The 17,083-nt window shown below is 38.8% G+C and overlaps 1 protein-coding gene across 9 annotated transcripts in view; it reads left to right on the forward strand.

Annotated features, from left to right (window-relative positions):
- Nucleotides 1-5,992: 5,992 nt before the first annotated feature.
- The window catches only part of DISP1 (dispatched RND transporter family member 1), a 164,873-nt gene continuing 153,782 nt past the window's right edge, over nt 5,993-17,083 (forward strand). For 2 of the 9 annotated variants that reach the window (XM_064383541.1, XM_064383537.1), the window contains exons 1-2: nt 15,270-15,320; nt 16,920-17,037. Coding sequence is in view for 1 of the 9 variants with exons in the window: in XM_064383536.1 (XP_064239606.1) it covers nt 15,283-15,320 (38 nt within the window). In the remaining 8 variants the exon portion in view is untranslated. The other 7 variants (XM_064383536.1, XM_064383543.1, XM_012459739.2 and 4 more) reach the window with 7 other exon arrangements.

Here is a 17,083-nt window from a genome sequence, read left to right on the forward strand (position 1 = left end):
CTGCTGGAGTGAATGTTGATGGGGGTGTGGAGAGAAAAGTCAGCAATCTCTCCATGTTTATTTGTAAATGTAATCTCAATGTTCCATTTTTCATCAATGACACATAAATCTCTCCAACATTATTTGGGTTGTACTCCTCCAATACCAAAGTTCTTATTTGACTGCCATCAGAAAAAAATTGATACAAAGAAGACATGACTTTAAAAATCTACAGAAAAGCACTTCAAGAGTAATTACATGAAGATATTAGTTGGCATTTATTCACTCAGAAAGCAAAGTCCTAGACTATCATACTAAATAACACCCGATCCGTAAGTTACTAATCTTATAGCCATATGGAAATCAGATCAGTTTCTCTGATTCATTCTTACACACTTGCTGTTTAATTCTTAATACTCACCACAGACTTTGGTCTTGCTTCTGTTTTTTTATTACAAAATAATAAAAGTATACAATGCTAGGTAGTTATATAGTATATTGACAGTCCAATGTTCTTTTCACACTTTTGGTGGGGTTATGGGAATTGATTAATTATATTTAAGGAAACTTTCCTTTAGAAATATTTAAAGAACCTTACTTGTGTGCAAGTAGGGTTTGGCCAGGTTGAGCAAATAAAAATGCAGGACACCCAGTTAAATATAATTTCAGATAAGCAATGAGTAATTTCTTACTATAAGTATATCCCATGTGATGTTTGGGACATACTTATGCTACAAAATAATCTGAAATTCAAATTTAACTGAGAATCCTACATTTTATCTGATAACTCTATGAGCAGGGCATTTTCTTTCTGGGCAGTGAGTATTTGCAATGTGGAGAAGGTCCCTCTCAGGCCAAAAATACAGAGAAATCAGAAATAACCTGCTATGGTTCTACCATGTCTACTCAAGGCAAATATAATCAACCTGTGCTTTATCGTTCGATTTTAAAAGTTTTTAAGATAATGCTAAAAATAAAAGAAGTGACTTCTCACTAACTAATCAGCATGTAGAGAAGGTGTATTCCCCTTTAAGGCATGCATCCATTGTTTCTACAGGAAAAGTTTTGCCTCAATATTCCCAGCCTGTAGTTAATTCTGTTTTAGGAAATATGTTCCTTGTCACTGAGACCCAGAACTGAAAATTCATTCTGTTACTTACCTACTAGTGAGATTTCCAAGTTAGGATTAGAGCTGTGGGTCTATTTTAGTTACCAACCATGGAGTGAAATTTTTACTGAAAAACAAAGGCTTGTTTTATTAGTCGCTGTGGAATTTAGCAGGTGAAGCTTTCTCTAGCAGGAGTATCTCTGCTTAGTTTTGATTTTCCTGGGACGAAAACAAAGTGAGGCTTGTGCACCAATCAAACATGTGGAACGCTCATTGCTTTTGCAGAGAAACAAGCAGGACTGGAGTTCAAATGTGTTACCTTGTATAAAAATCCTTACACATCCACCCAGATTTTTAGTATCATGCTAAGTCTCCCTGTTACGTTTCTTTTACACATGGAATTTCCATTGGTTTAGCTCTTAAAGAGGTCTGAAGCAGAAATGCATCCCTGTGGAAATCATATGTTTTATTTGGATTCTACAGGAGAAAAGAGCTAAATAAGGCACAATATTATTTCAATTAGAAATTTATTTACCTCAAGAAGATATGAATCAGTGCTAAAAATATTTTTATAGGATATACAAACATAAAATTAGATCAAAATCCCGAGGGAAGAAGGAAATGGGTAATTACTGTTTAATGAATACAAAGTATCATTTTGGGAAGATTAAAAATTTCTGGGTCGGGTGCAGTGGCTCACACCTGTAATCCCAACACTTTCGGAGGCTGGGGAAGAGGATCGCTTGACCCCAGGAGTTTGAGACTAGCCTGGGCAACATAAGGAGACCCCCATCTCTTAAAAAAAAATATGTATATATATAATGTGTATACACACACACACACATATATATATATATATATAGAAGAATTAGCCAGGCATGGTGATGCATGCCTGTAGTCCCAGCTACTTGGGAGGCTGAGGTGGGAGGACAGCTTGAGCCCAGGAGGTAGAGATTGCAGTGAGCCCAGATAGCACCACTGCACTCCAGCCTGGGCAACAGTACCAAATTTCTGGAGATGATGATGGTGAGTAAGACTTGCACATCATTAGGAAGGAAACGGCACTATAAATTTAGTAATTAATTTTTCACTTTAAGAGATGTTAAGATATTCGTAGAAAATATCTTGTCTTTAATAAGTTGCAGAAGAGTTAGGAATTATTAATTGGAGATCCTTGGCTGACCTTATTTATCACTCAATTTATAATCTGTAATTAATGCAAGTTTATGCCAAATGGTTAATATAGCAGGGAGTATGCTATTATGATTGCTCCCAAGTATACACTAGTTGATTTTACCACAAATTTCTATATTACAGGATTTAGTAGTAATTTAGTAAATTGGCACTAAATTATAAAGTATGAGGATATAGTTTTAGATACAACTGCTAATGATATCGATGTTTATGTTGGTGGTAAAAAAAAATCAGGAAACGACAAATATCTATGTATGAACTAAAGAGAATGTAGAATGTGTAAATAAACTTTATGAATAACTGACCTTATTAGCTCTGTTAATTAACCCATCTACCCGTCTGAGCCAGTTGGTGAGTATGGAAAAAAAAAAGTAGGACAATTTTCCTTGAAGTTTTCTCTCCTGATTCAGATTAGTTTATCCATGATCTACTGTCACTCACAAATGGATTCTGAATCGCTCTCAGAGTTCTGCGGTCAGGCTGGTGCCATTGACGTGGGTAAACTACAAAGATCAGGAGCTGAGTGAGAGGAGACTGAATAGTGCACTTTAAGGATTTCACAGTAGTTTCCTTAGGTGTTGCACTCTTTCTACAGTCAAAGGTCAGTTAGTTAACTGGGAACATCGGGACTGGGAGAGAGGAGATTTCCAACTAGTCCCGTCTCTGGGACTACTGAACTATTTGGCTTTAGGAAAATCACTATGCCTAGCTGGAAGGACATTTAGTTTCTTCCTCTGTTGACATGCATGGTTACCAAAGTCTCCTTCCAGCTTTACACTCTGATTGCATGATTCTCCCCACCTGTGTGATTTTAATAGCAAAGTCATCAAACCCATGGTAATTGTGAGAGTTTCCCTGAATGGACCAGACAGCCATGGAGGTATGCAAATCCTGCTCCTCTTCTTGAAACTGAGGAGAGAAAGTGGCTCCAGAGCTCTGGCAGATGCTATAGAATGAGCAGGCAACCTTGTATCCTGTGAACTGATGTCTTGGGGTTTGATTGCTAGGAGGGGAAACTTACTAAAATGATTCTTAGCAAAATGGGGGATTTACTGGAAGGACACAGAATTTTCATAGAACTTAAGGGCAAAACATTTAGCTGGATCTCATAAGGGAGTGGGGAATCAAACACTGAAAAGAAGGGAACTAAGATGATCACCTCTCAGATAAGTCTTCTCTTTTTCCATCTTTCTCTCCTTACCCTGATTTCCTTTTCATCATTCCTGTTGCTCTTCCCCTTTTCCCATCAGTTTTGAACAACTTACTCATGCCTAACCTAATTCTAGGTTTAGACAACATTTTAATTAAGCATGCAAGAGTGGAGTCCTGTAAGTGCATTGCAAAATCCATGCATGTGAGACTTTCTAGGCTTGTTTGAGTTTAGTGTTCATAGCTGGTCTTGTTTGCTGTGGCAATGAGTATGGTTCATTAAGCTGACTGCCCATTCAGAAGGGGCTCTTGGAGCACATTACCTTAAGCAGGGATTGGACATAAACACCCTCCTTAAGATTATTTTGGTTGCAAGCAGCAGCAATCGTCTTTGACTAGCCAAAAAAGAAAAAGTTTTGGAATTATACAGGGATATCTCCTGTAACCAAAGGAAACAGGGCAGGTCCTGGGTCTTTGGCAAAAGGTGTTAATAGATCTTTTCTATAGGGAACTGCCATTTGTGTGACTCAGTTCTAACGAGTAACTATATTCTCTTTGTGTTTCTGCCTCATTTAAAATTTCTGGGGCAAAGAGTCTAAATGGTCTGGTTTAGGATATGCCCTCGTCTGAGTTAATCTGTTATGTAGACAGGGGACATGGTAGCGCAACCAACTTGTCTCAGTTTTCCCAAAACTATCCCAGTTTAAGCAACGAAAAGTCCAGCATCCTGGTATCCCACAAGCCAGAGTAGCTGGTCACACTAGGACATGGTCACTTGTGCATATGTGACCCATAAAAGGGCTTCCTTCTTCCACAGCCATTCCTACAAAAAAAAAAAAAAAAAAAAAGGAATTGTGGGAAGCTATAAGGAAACATTTCACAGAGTGTCTATTATATTCTACTTCTTGGCATCCATCGTGGACACACACACACACATCACACCACATACACACTCTTTTCTTCCCATCCTTTCAAAAATAAACCTCGCCACTGTGCGATTCAGTTATTTCACGTACCACCACAAAAGGTTATTTCACGTATTAACCTTCTCGATGGGAGAAAACCCAAAGCTGTGACATTTTACTTCACTTAAGAGTTGATGTTCTGTCCTTTAAGTACAGAATTTCTACATGATAGCCATTCCTTTTTCTACTATAATCCTATCACCATATATTGCAACGTAGGCCTTTTGCTGGCAAAAGGACAAAAAAAGAAGGGAAATATATGTATTATAGCATTTCTTTTTAAAAAGGCACTCTCTTGCTTGGTGTGCAAGACAGTATTAAACACTAGTAGCAAGCAAAACAAACGAACAACAAATGCAACATTCCTCTTTACTGTAGCTGGTATTGAAGCTTCCTTCTTGGCCCATTCCATAGTTCCCTGTGACTTCACTTAGCATATCAGTTGGTTGGGGTGATTTGCTCAATGGGGCAACCTGAAGGGTATGATCCCTTGTGGTCCTGCCTTTATAGGGTTGTGGTAGCCATCTATTGCCTTTACATCTGGGTATGGCAGTTCGAGAAAGCACCCTCAAGGAGAAAGCATGCCATTCATAATCCATTATTTTTCTTTGATGACTAGGACAGTCCCCCAGTCATTATTTTCTTTGATGACTAGGACAATCCCCCCATGACTCATTGTTTGTTTTGTCTATTCCCTTAGATGATCCCACTGATTCCGTTGCAAGGAGTCTCTGAAGTCCAAAATTTTAAGCACAAGGCACAACGTTCTTCATGATCTGGCCTTGTCTCTTTATCTGACACTTTGCTAAACTCCTGGCCAGCTACCTGTGCAAGCCAAGCTCTCACTCCATAGCATCCTTCTCCTCTGCATGCCCTTCTCCACCTTGCCTGCTCTTTAACTCTTATTCATCATTTACTTCAGTCTCAATTGAAGAGTCATTATTTCTAGAAAGCCTTCTCTGTCCCGCTCCCTACACAGCACCATTCCCTACAGCACCACCAGAGTGCCTCTAACACTTGATGGTTTCATTGCTTTTCTATCTGTGTTTCTGTGCATAACCTTCCCGAGGGAGCGGCTGCTGTTTGATTTATTCTATGGCTAGTTTCTCGCCCTGAGTGTAAGCTCCACGAGAGCTGAGGCTCTGTTCATTCTATCCCCAGCCCCTACAGCAGTGCCGGGTTGTTCGCAGGCCATAATAATCTGAATGATGAAAGAAGAAACACTGTCTTGCGGCGTGATTTACTTCTGTTTTTACTTATGTCAACCTTCAGCAAGATTGTGAGGGCAGAGGTCAGTGTCTGAGTCATCTTGTGCCTCACTGGGCTTGAGCAGAATAGACGCCTGGTCAAGCATTTGCACACTGGTCGATGGATACACTAGAAACAGCAGGAGCGCGAGAGAGGATTCTTTTGGCGCCTACCTCGCCCTTTCAGGCCAAGCCCCCCGCCCTCATCCCATGCCCGACGCCCGTCGGCCGTGGCCCGCTGCCGGGCGCTGGCAATCCTTCTCCCGCATAGCAGTCGTCCTGCCAGGCCGGCGGAGCCGGGAGCGGGCGGGGGGCGGGACTTCCGGTTCCGCTCGCGACGCGGACCGCGCCAGGCGGAAGCCCGGCTCTGGGCCAGGATCCGAGAGTCCGGACTGGAGGTGAGTTCGCAGCTGGAGCGTTGCAGGCACTTGTTTCCTCAGTGGATGCCTTTCGGCGCGCTGCCGCCGGGCGCCGCGGGACTGGGAGACCGGGTAGGGACGGGAAAGTCGGCACCTCCCGCGCGTGTGGAGGGAGAGCCGGGACCCCAGGCTTGGGAGAAGGGCCAGGACTGAAAACGGGGAACCAGGAGAGCCCTAAGAGCAGCCGTGAGGGGCTGGGGAGGGAGGCACCGGGAACCCTGAAGCCAAAGAGGCCCTGAGACAGGAGGTTGCGGATGACACGGGGCAGAGATGCATCTCCGAGGAAAGTAGTCATTCGTGGGGGCGTGTCCCGGGTCCTGGCGGATTGTCTGCGAGAGTGGCATGAGATGGTAAAGGTTGGCTTCCAGGGAGAGGTTAGAGAGGAGGGAGTCAGTCCTCTGAGGGTCGTAGGTGAGAAGGGCGTCTTGACCTAACGAACCAGAAAGATGACCAGCCACCTATTGGATGCTGAACTCCTATTGCTTCATTTGCAATTCATGCTGGTTTTTAAAATTTATTTTTATTTACTTATTTATTTATTTTTAAGAAATGTATCCCGCTCCGCGCGTGTGGATTTCGGAAAAATATTGTACATTCCTAGGGACCGCTTGAACTCTTGCTTCACCCAGATTCTGCGTTTCTTTGTCAAACTGATAGTAGTTGAAAGTCCTCTTCACCCAAGAAAGCCAACCAGTTTTCCTTTTGGACTCTTCTCTACCCTGCAGAGTTTAGCTTGTCTTATTTCCTTTGTTATGGGTTGAACTAAATGCGTTTAGAATTATGGTGATGATCTCATGGAAAGCCAGTGCTGTCAATGTTTGCAGTTGCAGCTCATTGTTTTTCTGCCTAACTTTCTAACACATTTTTTCTAAAAGTTATTTTGTTGGGTTCATTCTTTTAGTTTAACCAGTAAGGGCAGTTTTACGTCAGGGTGAAGCAAATTACTAGCAGTTCTTAAGATTTTACTGTTCCTTTTTATTTCTGCGATAAGGGAAATATATATATATACATATAGATATGTAAAACATATATATAAATATAAACATATATATAAAAGTATTTGCCATTGTCAGTGTTTTTTAAAAATATTGATAACCCAAGATCTATACACACACATTTAGTTTTCCCTAGTGACCAGTGTTTAGTATGTGGGCTCATTTTTGTTACCAAGGGTAATTATTAATTTAGTTATTATTTACATTGTATTTATGTGGATTTGATTAATATGTGCTTCCTTATCTACATTATATAGTATCTCACTCAATGTAATTACGAAGACTCACTTAGCTTTTAAGTAGATGGTAAGTGAATTGTTAAGTGGATGGTAAGTGAATTGAATTTTTGCAACAAAGTGGGCAGGGTAGCTAGGAAGAATCATAACACTGTCATTGGTGGAGGGTGAGATGTGATGATTGCTTTGCTTGTTTCAGATGTTTCACATTTCAAATGTTAGAAGATTTTCTTTTAAAAATCACCGTATTAATACAGGTAACTTTTAGGTATGATTTGGTGGTCTGAGTTGAACTAATTCAGGAAAACTAGAATATTTTGTATTTATTAGACTGCAGTGTCTTGCGAGCTTATAAATTATTGAGGGCCTTGAATATCTGTGCTTGAGTGAAATACACAGTGTCCTTATGTTTAGGAGGACTGCTGGTATTTACAAGTGTAAAACAAGACCTAAACATAAACAGTGCCTTAACATGTAAACGAGCATATTGAATAATTTTTCAAACTACAAAATGAAGAGATGACACTGATCTCTAAAGCAATTGAATTAACTGCCATGTTAATTTCTGTATATGTCTTAATTTTATTTCTTTAAGTAGGCAATACTGTTTATCTGATAAGGCTTGATTTTATTTTTCTTCCACCTTTTCCCATGGTTTTTGAGAAATAAAGCACTTGAGAATGCATGCAAGTCTTTAGACTCTAGTTCATGGTTGGAGGAAATGCTCATTGTTGAAATACAATTGCACCTGCCTTCTTGGGCAAGTCGGGCTAGTTATACATATGAATGGTATGTTGACGTTTGATTGCCCTGTGTTCTGGAAAATCTTTGGAATTGTATTCTTTCTTCTAATTGTTTAGTAAATTTAGCTTTCTCGTTAGATAAATTATTTTTGTTATTCCATAGGCTTTAGATGTATTTTACAGTTTAACCAATAATGGCAGTTTTCCATTATGTACAGTGAATTACTGGTTATTCTTATAGATTCACTATTTATTTCTGCTACAGTGAAATATGTACAGTGTCTGTATTAGAAGAACTATCAAAATAGTTGTAACCAAAACACTGTCTTTATATACACATACTTAGACATTTGTCTTCCTTAATCACTAGTTTGTAAAATATGAAGTAATTTGCTAAATTGAACTTGTTGGTTCTATGCCCTTTGGTTATCAATTTTCTTATTATATAGTACATTCTCAGTTATCTGCATACCATAGTTAGAAAGCCATTTCCTGCCACTTGATAGAATCAAGAAGATTTGTTACAGCTGGGAAATACAGCTTTTGGACAAGGAACTACCAAAGAGTGTTGATCTGCTAACTTATGGTCCAGCTGCTGCACTGCCTCTGATGAAGAGCATAGCCCTTAACAAGGTTGACTCACACAGGGTTGACTGCTTTTAGTATCATTTTCTATCCTTTTCCTCTGGTGAGTTAGACCTTTTCTCCAATAGTGACCAAGATGACTGGGACCTCAGAGTGATTCAAAGGGGATGAATCACTGCAGTGCTGTTAGTAGGGCTCTGTCCATTCTGCCGAATCTGATCCCATAAATCTTGGCAAATTTTCCAGTCTCTAGGCATGCAGTTATGACTGTGAACCTCTTGTTTAGATTATTATTATTTTTAAAATACTTTTAATACTAAATCATAATTTGTTGGATTATATAAATAGACTCAGTTTTGCTTTGAGTGAGGCGTCACATTACATTGTAGATAAACTTTTCTATTAAAGTGATCGGTTATGACTCACAATGGCAAATATTGTAGAAAGCATACCAATTGCCCTTAACCTTTGTTGTTATTATTAGTTTTATTTTTTATTTTAAGAGCCTAAGGAATAGAAGAGCTATTGAATAAATGATTTGCATGGGGGTGGGGGAAGTTGACCACTAGCAGTGACATACTAGGCGGGAGCTGTCTGTTATAGTTGCAAAGAGTATTAGCACTGAGGTTTCGAATTGCCAGCTCCTGGTGATAATACAGCAGAAAGACTTTTAGTTGGTTTTATTATAGTTTTTAAATTTCGCACAGATGATGCACTCCTTTGTTACCTGCAGGGGGCTGGAAGAGGAATCCCTCTCACCTCTTGTGTGTGTGACCTGGAGGAGCTTGAAGCAAGATAGTACCAGTTTGATTTTCACTGTGTTAGTGTATAATTATGGTGCTCCAGAGAAACTGAACCAATATCACATATATGTATATATATTTTTAAAGAGATTTATTTTAAGAAATTGGCTCATGTAATTGTGGGAGTTGGCAAGTACAAAATTTGTAGGTCAGACCAGCAGGCTGGAAATTTAGGCAGAAGTTGATTCTGTAGTTTTGAGGCAGAATTCTTTATTCTTTGAGAAACCTCAGGTTTTGCTCTTAAGGCCTTCAGCTGATTAGATGAGTCCTAACATTATAGAAGGTAATCTCCTTTACTTAAGTCAACTGATTGGGACACTAACTACATCTGCAAAATATGCTTATAGCAACACCTAAATTGGCGTTTGATTAAATACTTGGGTGCTATAACCTAAGCATGTTGACACATAAGGCTATCCAACACAGCATTTAAAATACTTTTGGTGTAATAAACTAATATGTGGCATATACAATACTGCGTAGTGAATAGGAGAATATTGATATGATTTGGCTCTGTGTCCCCACCCAAATCTCATGTCGAATTGTAATTCTCTGTGTTGGAGGTGGAGTCTGGTGGGAGATGATTGGATCATGGGGGTGGAATCTTACGGTTTAGCACCATCCCTCTAGTGCTGTCTCATGATAGAGTTCTCACGAGATGTGGTTGTTTAAAAGTGTGTAGCACCTCCCACTGTGCTCGTCCTTCCTCCTGCTCCAGCCACGTAGGACACACCAACTTCCTCTTTGCCTTCTGCCATGAATGTAAGTTTCCTGAGGCTTCCCCAGCTATGCTTCCTGTACAGCCTGTGGAACCATGAGCCAATTAAACCTCTTTTCTTTATAAATTACCCATTCAGGTAGTTCTTTAAAGCTGTGTGAGAACGGACTGATAAAAGTATTGAAATTCATAGCCCAGTTACTTTTTAAGGGATTTAAAAACAGTGAAAACCTGGGTTTTCATTCATCTCAAATAAAGAATGGAAAATGGACAATTTAATGGCCCTTCCACTCTCTGAAATTAAAAGTTACTCTCTTTTTGTGGTTTTAATATATATATTTAATATAATTATATGCACATCTGTATATATGCACATCTGTATATATATAAAATATGTGTGTGTGTACACACACACACCTTTTTTTTTTTTGAGACTAAGTCTTGACCTGTTGCCTAGGCTAGAGTGCAATGGCACGATCTCAGCTCACTGCAGCCTCCGCCTCCCAGATTCAAACGATTCTTCTGCCTTAGCCTCCTGGAGTAGCTGAGATTACAGGCACCCACCACCATGCCTGACTAATTTTTGTGTTTTTAGCAGAGATGGGGTTTAACCATGTTGGCCAGGCTGGTCTCGAACTCTTGACCTCAAATGAGCCACTTGCCTCAGCCTCCCAAAGTGCTGGGATTACAGGTGTGAGTGACTGCACCCAGCTAAATGGTGTATATATTTTTAAAATTTAAGGTGTTTAAAAATTTTTTCAATTTTGTAACTTTTTTTTTTTGCTGTTTTTAAAAGTTTATGCTCTTGCTAATCTTTTTGCTTAAATATTTATATCTGGGAATTAATTTTGTGCTTATTTAGTCTGATTCCTCTCATTTATGTTCACCAAAAGGGTCCCAGAAAGGTGAAATGATTTACCCAAGTACCATAGTTAGTAAAAAACCAGAATTTGAGGCCAGATCTCCTTGTTTCCAATCCAGTCCCTTTTCTGTTACAAAAGTAGTTATAGTTAAGTGAAGCTAATGAAGGGCAGATTTTCTGTAGAGAGGGTGATTTTGAGTCTATTTAAGGGAGTATGAATTGATCGTTATGAGAATGGAAGTGATACTCAGGCTATTCAGTTACATTAGGGGAAGGATGAGCAGAGGTAGACATATCATAAAATATCTAAATAGACTACATAACTACTTGGGGCACATAGTGATATGTGATACCCATGGGACTGAAAGAGATTTTGCAAGTTAGCACAAGCTAGCCATTGGGTGATTCATAGGGGATATTTCAAAAGACCTTAAGGATAGGGAGCGCATGGACCAAGAGACGTTACTGAGAAGGCTTCCTTTCTGGAGGAAGTTAAAGATAGAAAACCATGGTGCTTTTCGAACCCAAGTGCTTGGAAACCCTCCAGCAGAGAATTTTAAGGACTCTTTGGGGGACAGAACATTATAGGACATAAATGGATATTCTAGAAGGTTGCCAGATTTCAGGCATTCATTTGAGCCGAATTATGGTAATAATAATAACTGTCATTTGTTGCTCACTTGCAATCTCAGTGCAGTTGAGAGAGACCTTAGGCAAGTTACTGAACTTTATGCTTTATCTGCAAAATATGCATAGTAATAACTATAGTACATAGTCATTACAGGAAATACAATATAATGTGTATAATGTGCTTAGCATAATGCCTGCCACATAGTACTCAAGAAATTATAGCATTTGTTATACTATATCATGGCAACTGGCTGAGGGTGTTATTACAAGATATCACTAGAATGCGATCCCCTTGTCCCCCTTCTCTGTCGATTATTCTAGCAGCTTTATGTTACTCCCATAGGTTTTTTATATTTTCGTTTTTTAAAATTTATTTTATTTTTTGTGAATGCAGAAATACGCTTATTCATCCCACGGGTCTTTGGCATGCTTTTGCCTTCAAGTTTATCATTTCTAAGTGGGTACATGTCTCTGGCCATGTATGGAGTACTTCTCTACCTCTGTGATCAGCAGGCCTATTGTTTTTGAATGAACTATGCACCTTTTGGCTGTATTACATTGCAGATTCCATCTCTTCAAACTGAAATGATGTTCTTAACTAGAGTGCTATCTCCAATTAATTTTACTAGTCTTCCTGCTCTTTTTTTTTGCTTTGGAATATAACTATTCAGATGGGGTTGGGAAGGGGAATGGAAAGCAGAAGCATTTGAAGTAACTTTTCTCTTTAAAGGGTTTTTCCCTTCAGGTTTTGGGTAAAAAAAATAATAAACTATTTGAATAAAATTAAACTATTTTGTCAGATGCCAGCTCCAAAGATAATTGGTTAAAAAAGACATTTTTGGGGATGACGCGTCTTAAGTTGTGAAAGCACTTAAGGATTTGATACGGTTTGGCTTTGTGTCTCCGCCCAAATCTCACCTCGAATTGTAATCCCCATGTGTCACATTCCACCCCCTGGTGGAAGGTGATTGAATCGTGAGAGCAGTTTCCCCTATGTTCTTCTTGTGATAGTGAAGTTCTCTTGAGAGCTGATGGTTTAAAAGTGGTAGCACTTTTTGGCCAGGCTCAGTGGCTTATGCCTGTAATTGCAGCACTTTGGGAGGCTGAGGTGGGCAGATCACTTGAGGTCTGGAGTTCAAGACCAGCCTGGCCAACATGGTGAAACCCTGTCTGTGTTAAAAATAATACAAAAATTAGCCAGGCATGGTAGTGGGCACCTGTAATCTCAGCTACTCAGGAGGCTGAGACAGGAGAATTGCTTGAACCTGGAAGGCAGAACCTTCAGTGAGCCAAGCTCAAGCCATTGCACTCCAGCCTGGGTGACAGAGTGAGATGGCATCTCAAAAAAAAAAGTTGCAATTTTCCCTGAGCTCTCTCTCTTTTCTGCCACCATGTCACTATGTAAGACATGCCTTGCTTCCCCTTCACCTTCCACCATGATTGTAAGTTTCCTGGGGCTTCCCCTGTCATGAAGAACTGTGAGTCAGTTAAAACTCTTGTTTATAAATTAACCAATCTCAGGTAGTATCTTTATAGCAGTGTGAAAATGGACTATACAGGACTGAATGACCTATTTGGGCTCAAGATCCAGTAGTGAGATTACTAGATATGATGCATAGATGCATAGAGTATCTGCCTCAGTTTTGTAGTATAATTATTTCTGAACCAGACCTGGAAACCATTTCACTTGTGAAGGTTGGTAGAATTTGCATTTGACTCAGAGTAACTTGGTGTGTTTACCTGTCATTCTCAGGGGTCTTTGCGGTGCTCGAAGATGTATTAGGAAGGGTTCTTTCTGGAACACTTCAAGCTTGACAAAACCTCTATATCATTTTATATACTAAGTTTGCTAGGTTTTAAATTTAAATTGAGAAATTCATGTATTTCTGCTTTTTTTTTTTTTTTTTTTTTGAGATGGAGTCTCACTCTGTTGCCCAGGCTGGAGTGCAGTGGCACGATCTCAGCTTACCGCAACCTCCGCCTCCCAGGTTCAAGCAATTCTCTGCTTTAGGCTCCTGAGTAGCTGGGATTACAGGTGCCCGCCACCATGCCTGGCTAATATTTTTGTATTTTTAGTAGAGATGGGGTTTCACCATGTTGGCCAGGCTGGTCTTGAACTCCTGACCTTGTGATCTACCCTCCTCAGCTTCCCAAAGTGCTGGGATTACAGGCATGAGCCACCATGCTGGGCTGTATTTCTACATTTATAAGTAGAAAAAGTTCAGCAAAGCTTGACAGAGGCTTTCAGGGGAAGAATGTTTTCCTTGTAATTCCAACTGGTTTTTTAAAGATAGAATTATGTAAACATTGAATTTTCAATGATAATGATTTTTACAAATGATTTAATACAGTTTGATCATGAGATAGAATAGCTTCATACATACAGACCTCAGTGTTTCAAATCATAAGGTTTTCTATTTCACAATTCTACAGTTGGTAAGTTTTGGTAATCTACAGCAGCATTTGATTTTCAGTGAGACATGCTGGCAAATTATTGCCTCTAAAATATGAGAGTGAGTGGAGTGTTGATCATTATATTTGTTCCATAGTCTTTGGTACCTTCTTAAAATCTCCTTTTCCCTGCTGTGTTATTTTTTCCTTGGATAATGATGTTTTCTCATCTCCTAAGTGCCCATGCATTAAAATCATCCATTTATCTTTCTTTTGTCCCTTAACCTGTCTTCCAAAGGAGATCTGTTTCTCTCATAACTGTTAGCTAGTCTGAATTATCTAAGTTAATTCAGAATAAATTGTGAAATGACTGATAGACCTAATCCCAAAGTAGATTAGTATGCAGAGAAAAGGGAACACTTATATGCTGTTGGTGGGAATATAAATTAGTACAAACTCTGTGGAAGACAATATGGAGATTTCTCAGAGAACTAAAAGTAGAACTACCCAGAACTAAAAGTATTGGGATTCAGCAATCCCAATACTGAGTATGTACCCAAAGGAAAATAAGTCATTATATCAAAGAGATGCCTGTACTTAGTATGTTTATTGCAGCACTGTTGACAATAGCAAAGATATGGAATCGACCTAAGCATCCATCATGAATGACTAAAGAAAATGTGGTGTACACACACACACACGAATACCGTGCAGCTTTAAAAAGAATGCAGTCATGTCTTTTGCAGCAACATAGCTGTAACTGGAGATCATTATCTTAAGTGAAAGAACTTAGAAAGTCAAATACTACATGTTCTCACTTATAAGTGCTAAATAACACGTACACGTGGAAGTAGAATGTGGAATAATAGTCACTGAAGACTGGAAAGGGTGGGAGGGTGACGGATGAGAAATTGCATAATGGATACAATGTACATTCCTTGGGTGATGGTTGCACAAAAAGGCCAGACTTCACCATTACACAATATATCCATGTAACAAAACTGCACTTGGACCCCTTAAATTTATGCAAATAAAAATAAAAAAGTAAACAGCAAAAAAGTATATGTATTTCAAAGTGAAGATGTAAAACTACAAAGTCCTGTTCGTCTAAAGAATTAGCAAAGTGTTTTAATATATGTAGATTGCTTCCTTGTTTACCTTGTTACTTCACGTTTTTTTCTTTCCTTTTTTTTTTTGGACTCCCAGTATCCGAGAACATATTTCTTCCCTATAGGAGTTGAGAAGAGGAGGAAGAAAAATGGGAGGAGACAGGATCTTTTTCAACTTGACAAATAGGTATAGCTACTTCTTGTATTTTTTTCCCTCTCCAGGTCCTCGGTAATCTCATTACATTTTTTTGTTTGTTTGTTTAAGTACTCTCTGATGAATGTTATATGCCTCTTAGTTGCAGTTTCCCATCTCCCAACTTGTTATAAGATAAATACTTCTAATTTATATATTAAGTTACATATTCATTTATGAAACTTATTTTATGTTGTTTTTCAGAACAGTAACAAGTTTTATTGACATGATACATTTTTTTCACCAAGGAGGAAAAGTCACCAGTAAATGTGTCCTACTTGTTGAAAATGCCTCTAATGATACTGGCCTCTATTTATTAATCATATATGCCAGACACTGCACTGGGCATTTAATATATTGCCCATTTCTTACAACAACCCTTATATAAGGTAGATGTTTATATTTCACTTTTGGAGAGATTAAGTAATTTGTCTAAGCTTGTGTTACTTGTAAATGGTGGAGCATATTTTAAAGCCCTTTTGCTTCTGCTTATACAATGTTTTCTTCTACATTTCAAAAGCACCTTTAATGATTTGGTGCCTATACCTAAAGTAGTTTTTAGAGAAGGTAAGCAGAATGTTGATTCTACATTTTGTTTGTATATCTGCATACTTCTAAAAGTGTTTTATTTTCCATTTGTTCCACTTTAAGCATTTGTTTAAATGTAATGTGCAATAATAAGCAAATGTTTAATGTAACTCATTAATTTTTTTTCAAGGATGGCACCATAATCAATGTAGCATCTCAAGTAGTTGAAAGTAGCAGATACTTTAAAAATATTTGCTGCATCAATTCAAAACAATAACAAAAAGAGAGGTGGCAGTTGATGGAGGGGGACTATTCACATAAAAATTCATTTCTGTTGGAATGTGAGACTGGAACCTTTCTCATATTACAGCATGCTTCAGGGCAGGGCTAGAATCCAAGCTTTGATTAAAATCACCCAAACTCTTTTTTCTTTGCCTTACAACCACAAGTTACTGCCAGCTGAAAAGGATAATGGAGGGTAATGATGAATGCATTTCCATCGGCTGCTGCTGCAAAAAATTTTTTTTAGTTTCATTCTTTTTAAACCTAGGTAAAAAGGCTGCTTTGAAATGAAGAGTAAATTAGTGGCTACCAAATGAGTAGTTATTAGATTGCTGCCCTAGAAGCTTGTTCAGGTGATGCTGATGGTGGTTGCTGCCAGTTAACAGTTCGGTCTCAAATAGTTTCTCCCCAGGGGTGGGGAATGTGGGGGTGTGGGGGTGGTATAAGAATTCAAGCATTCTTGAGAGTCTTTCCTTTTCATTCCCAACTGGAGGTTTTAGACATGGGTGTTACTTTCCCAGAAACTGCCTAGATTTTCATAGGTTGTCAAGGTCAAATATATTGATTTAGCCATTTCATAATGTATACATATATGGAAACATATTGTATACCATAAATATATACAATTTATATTGTCAATTAATAAATATTTAAAAAGGAAGTTAAATGAAAACTGAACTTTAATAATTTTCTGCAATAGATACTTTTTTACTCACTGGAACCTGAGAGAACCAAGCCATTTGGAATAGCTTGTATCCCTCTTTTTCTTCTTTTGTTTTTGAGATGGAGCCTCATTCTGTCACCTATGCTGGAGTTTAGTGGTGTGATCTCAGCTCACTGCAACCTCTGCCTCCAGGTTCAAGCGATTCTCATGCCTCAGCCTGAGTAGCTGGGATTACAGGTGCCCACCACCACATCTGGCTAATTATTTTGTGCATTTGGTAGAG

The sequence above is a fragment of the Aotus nancymaae genome, unplaced genomic scaffold (assembly GCF_030222135.1).
Source record: "Aotus nancymaae isolate 86718 unplaced genomic scaffold, 86718_ANA_hifiasm-v0.15.2.pri h1tg000032l_0, whole genome shotgun sequence".
NCBI lineage: Eukaryota > Metazoa > Chordata > Mammalia > Primates > Aotidae > Aotus > Aotus nancymaae.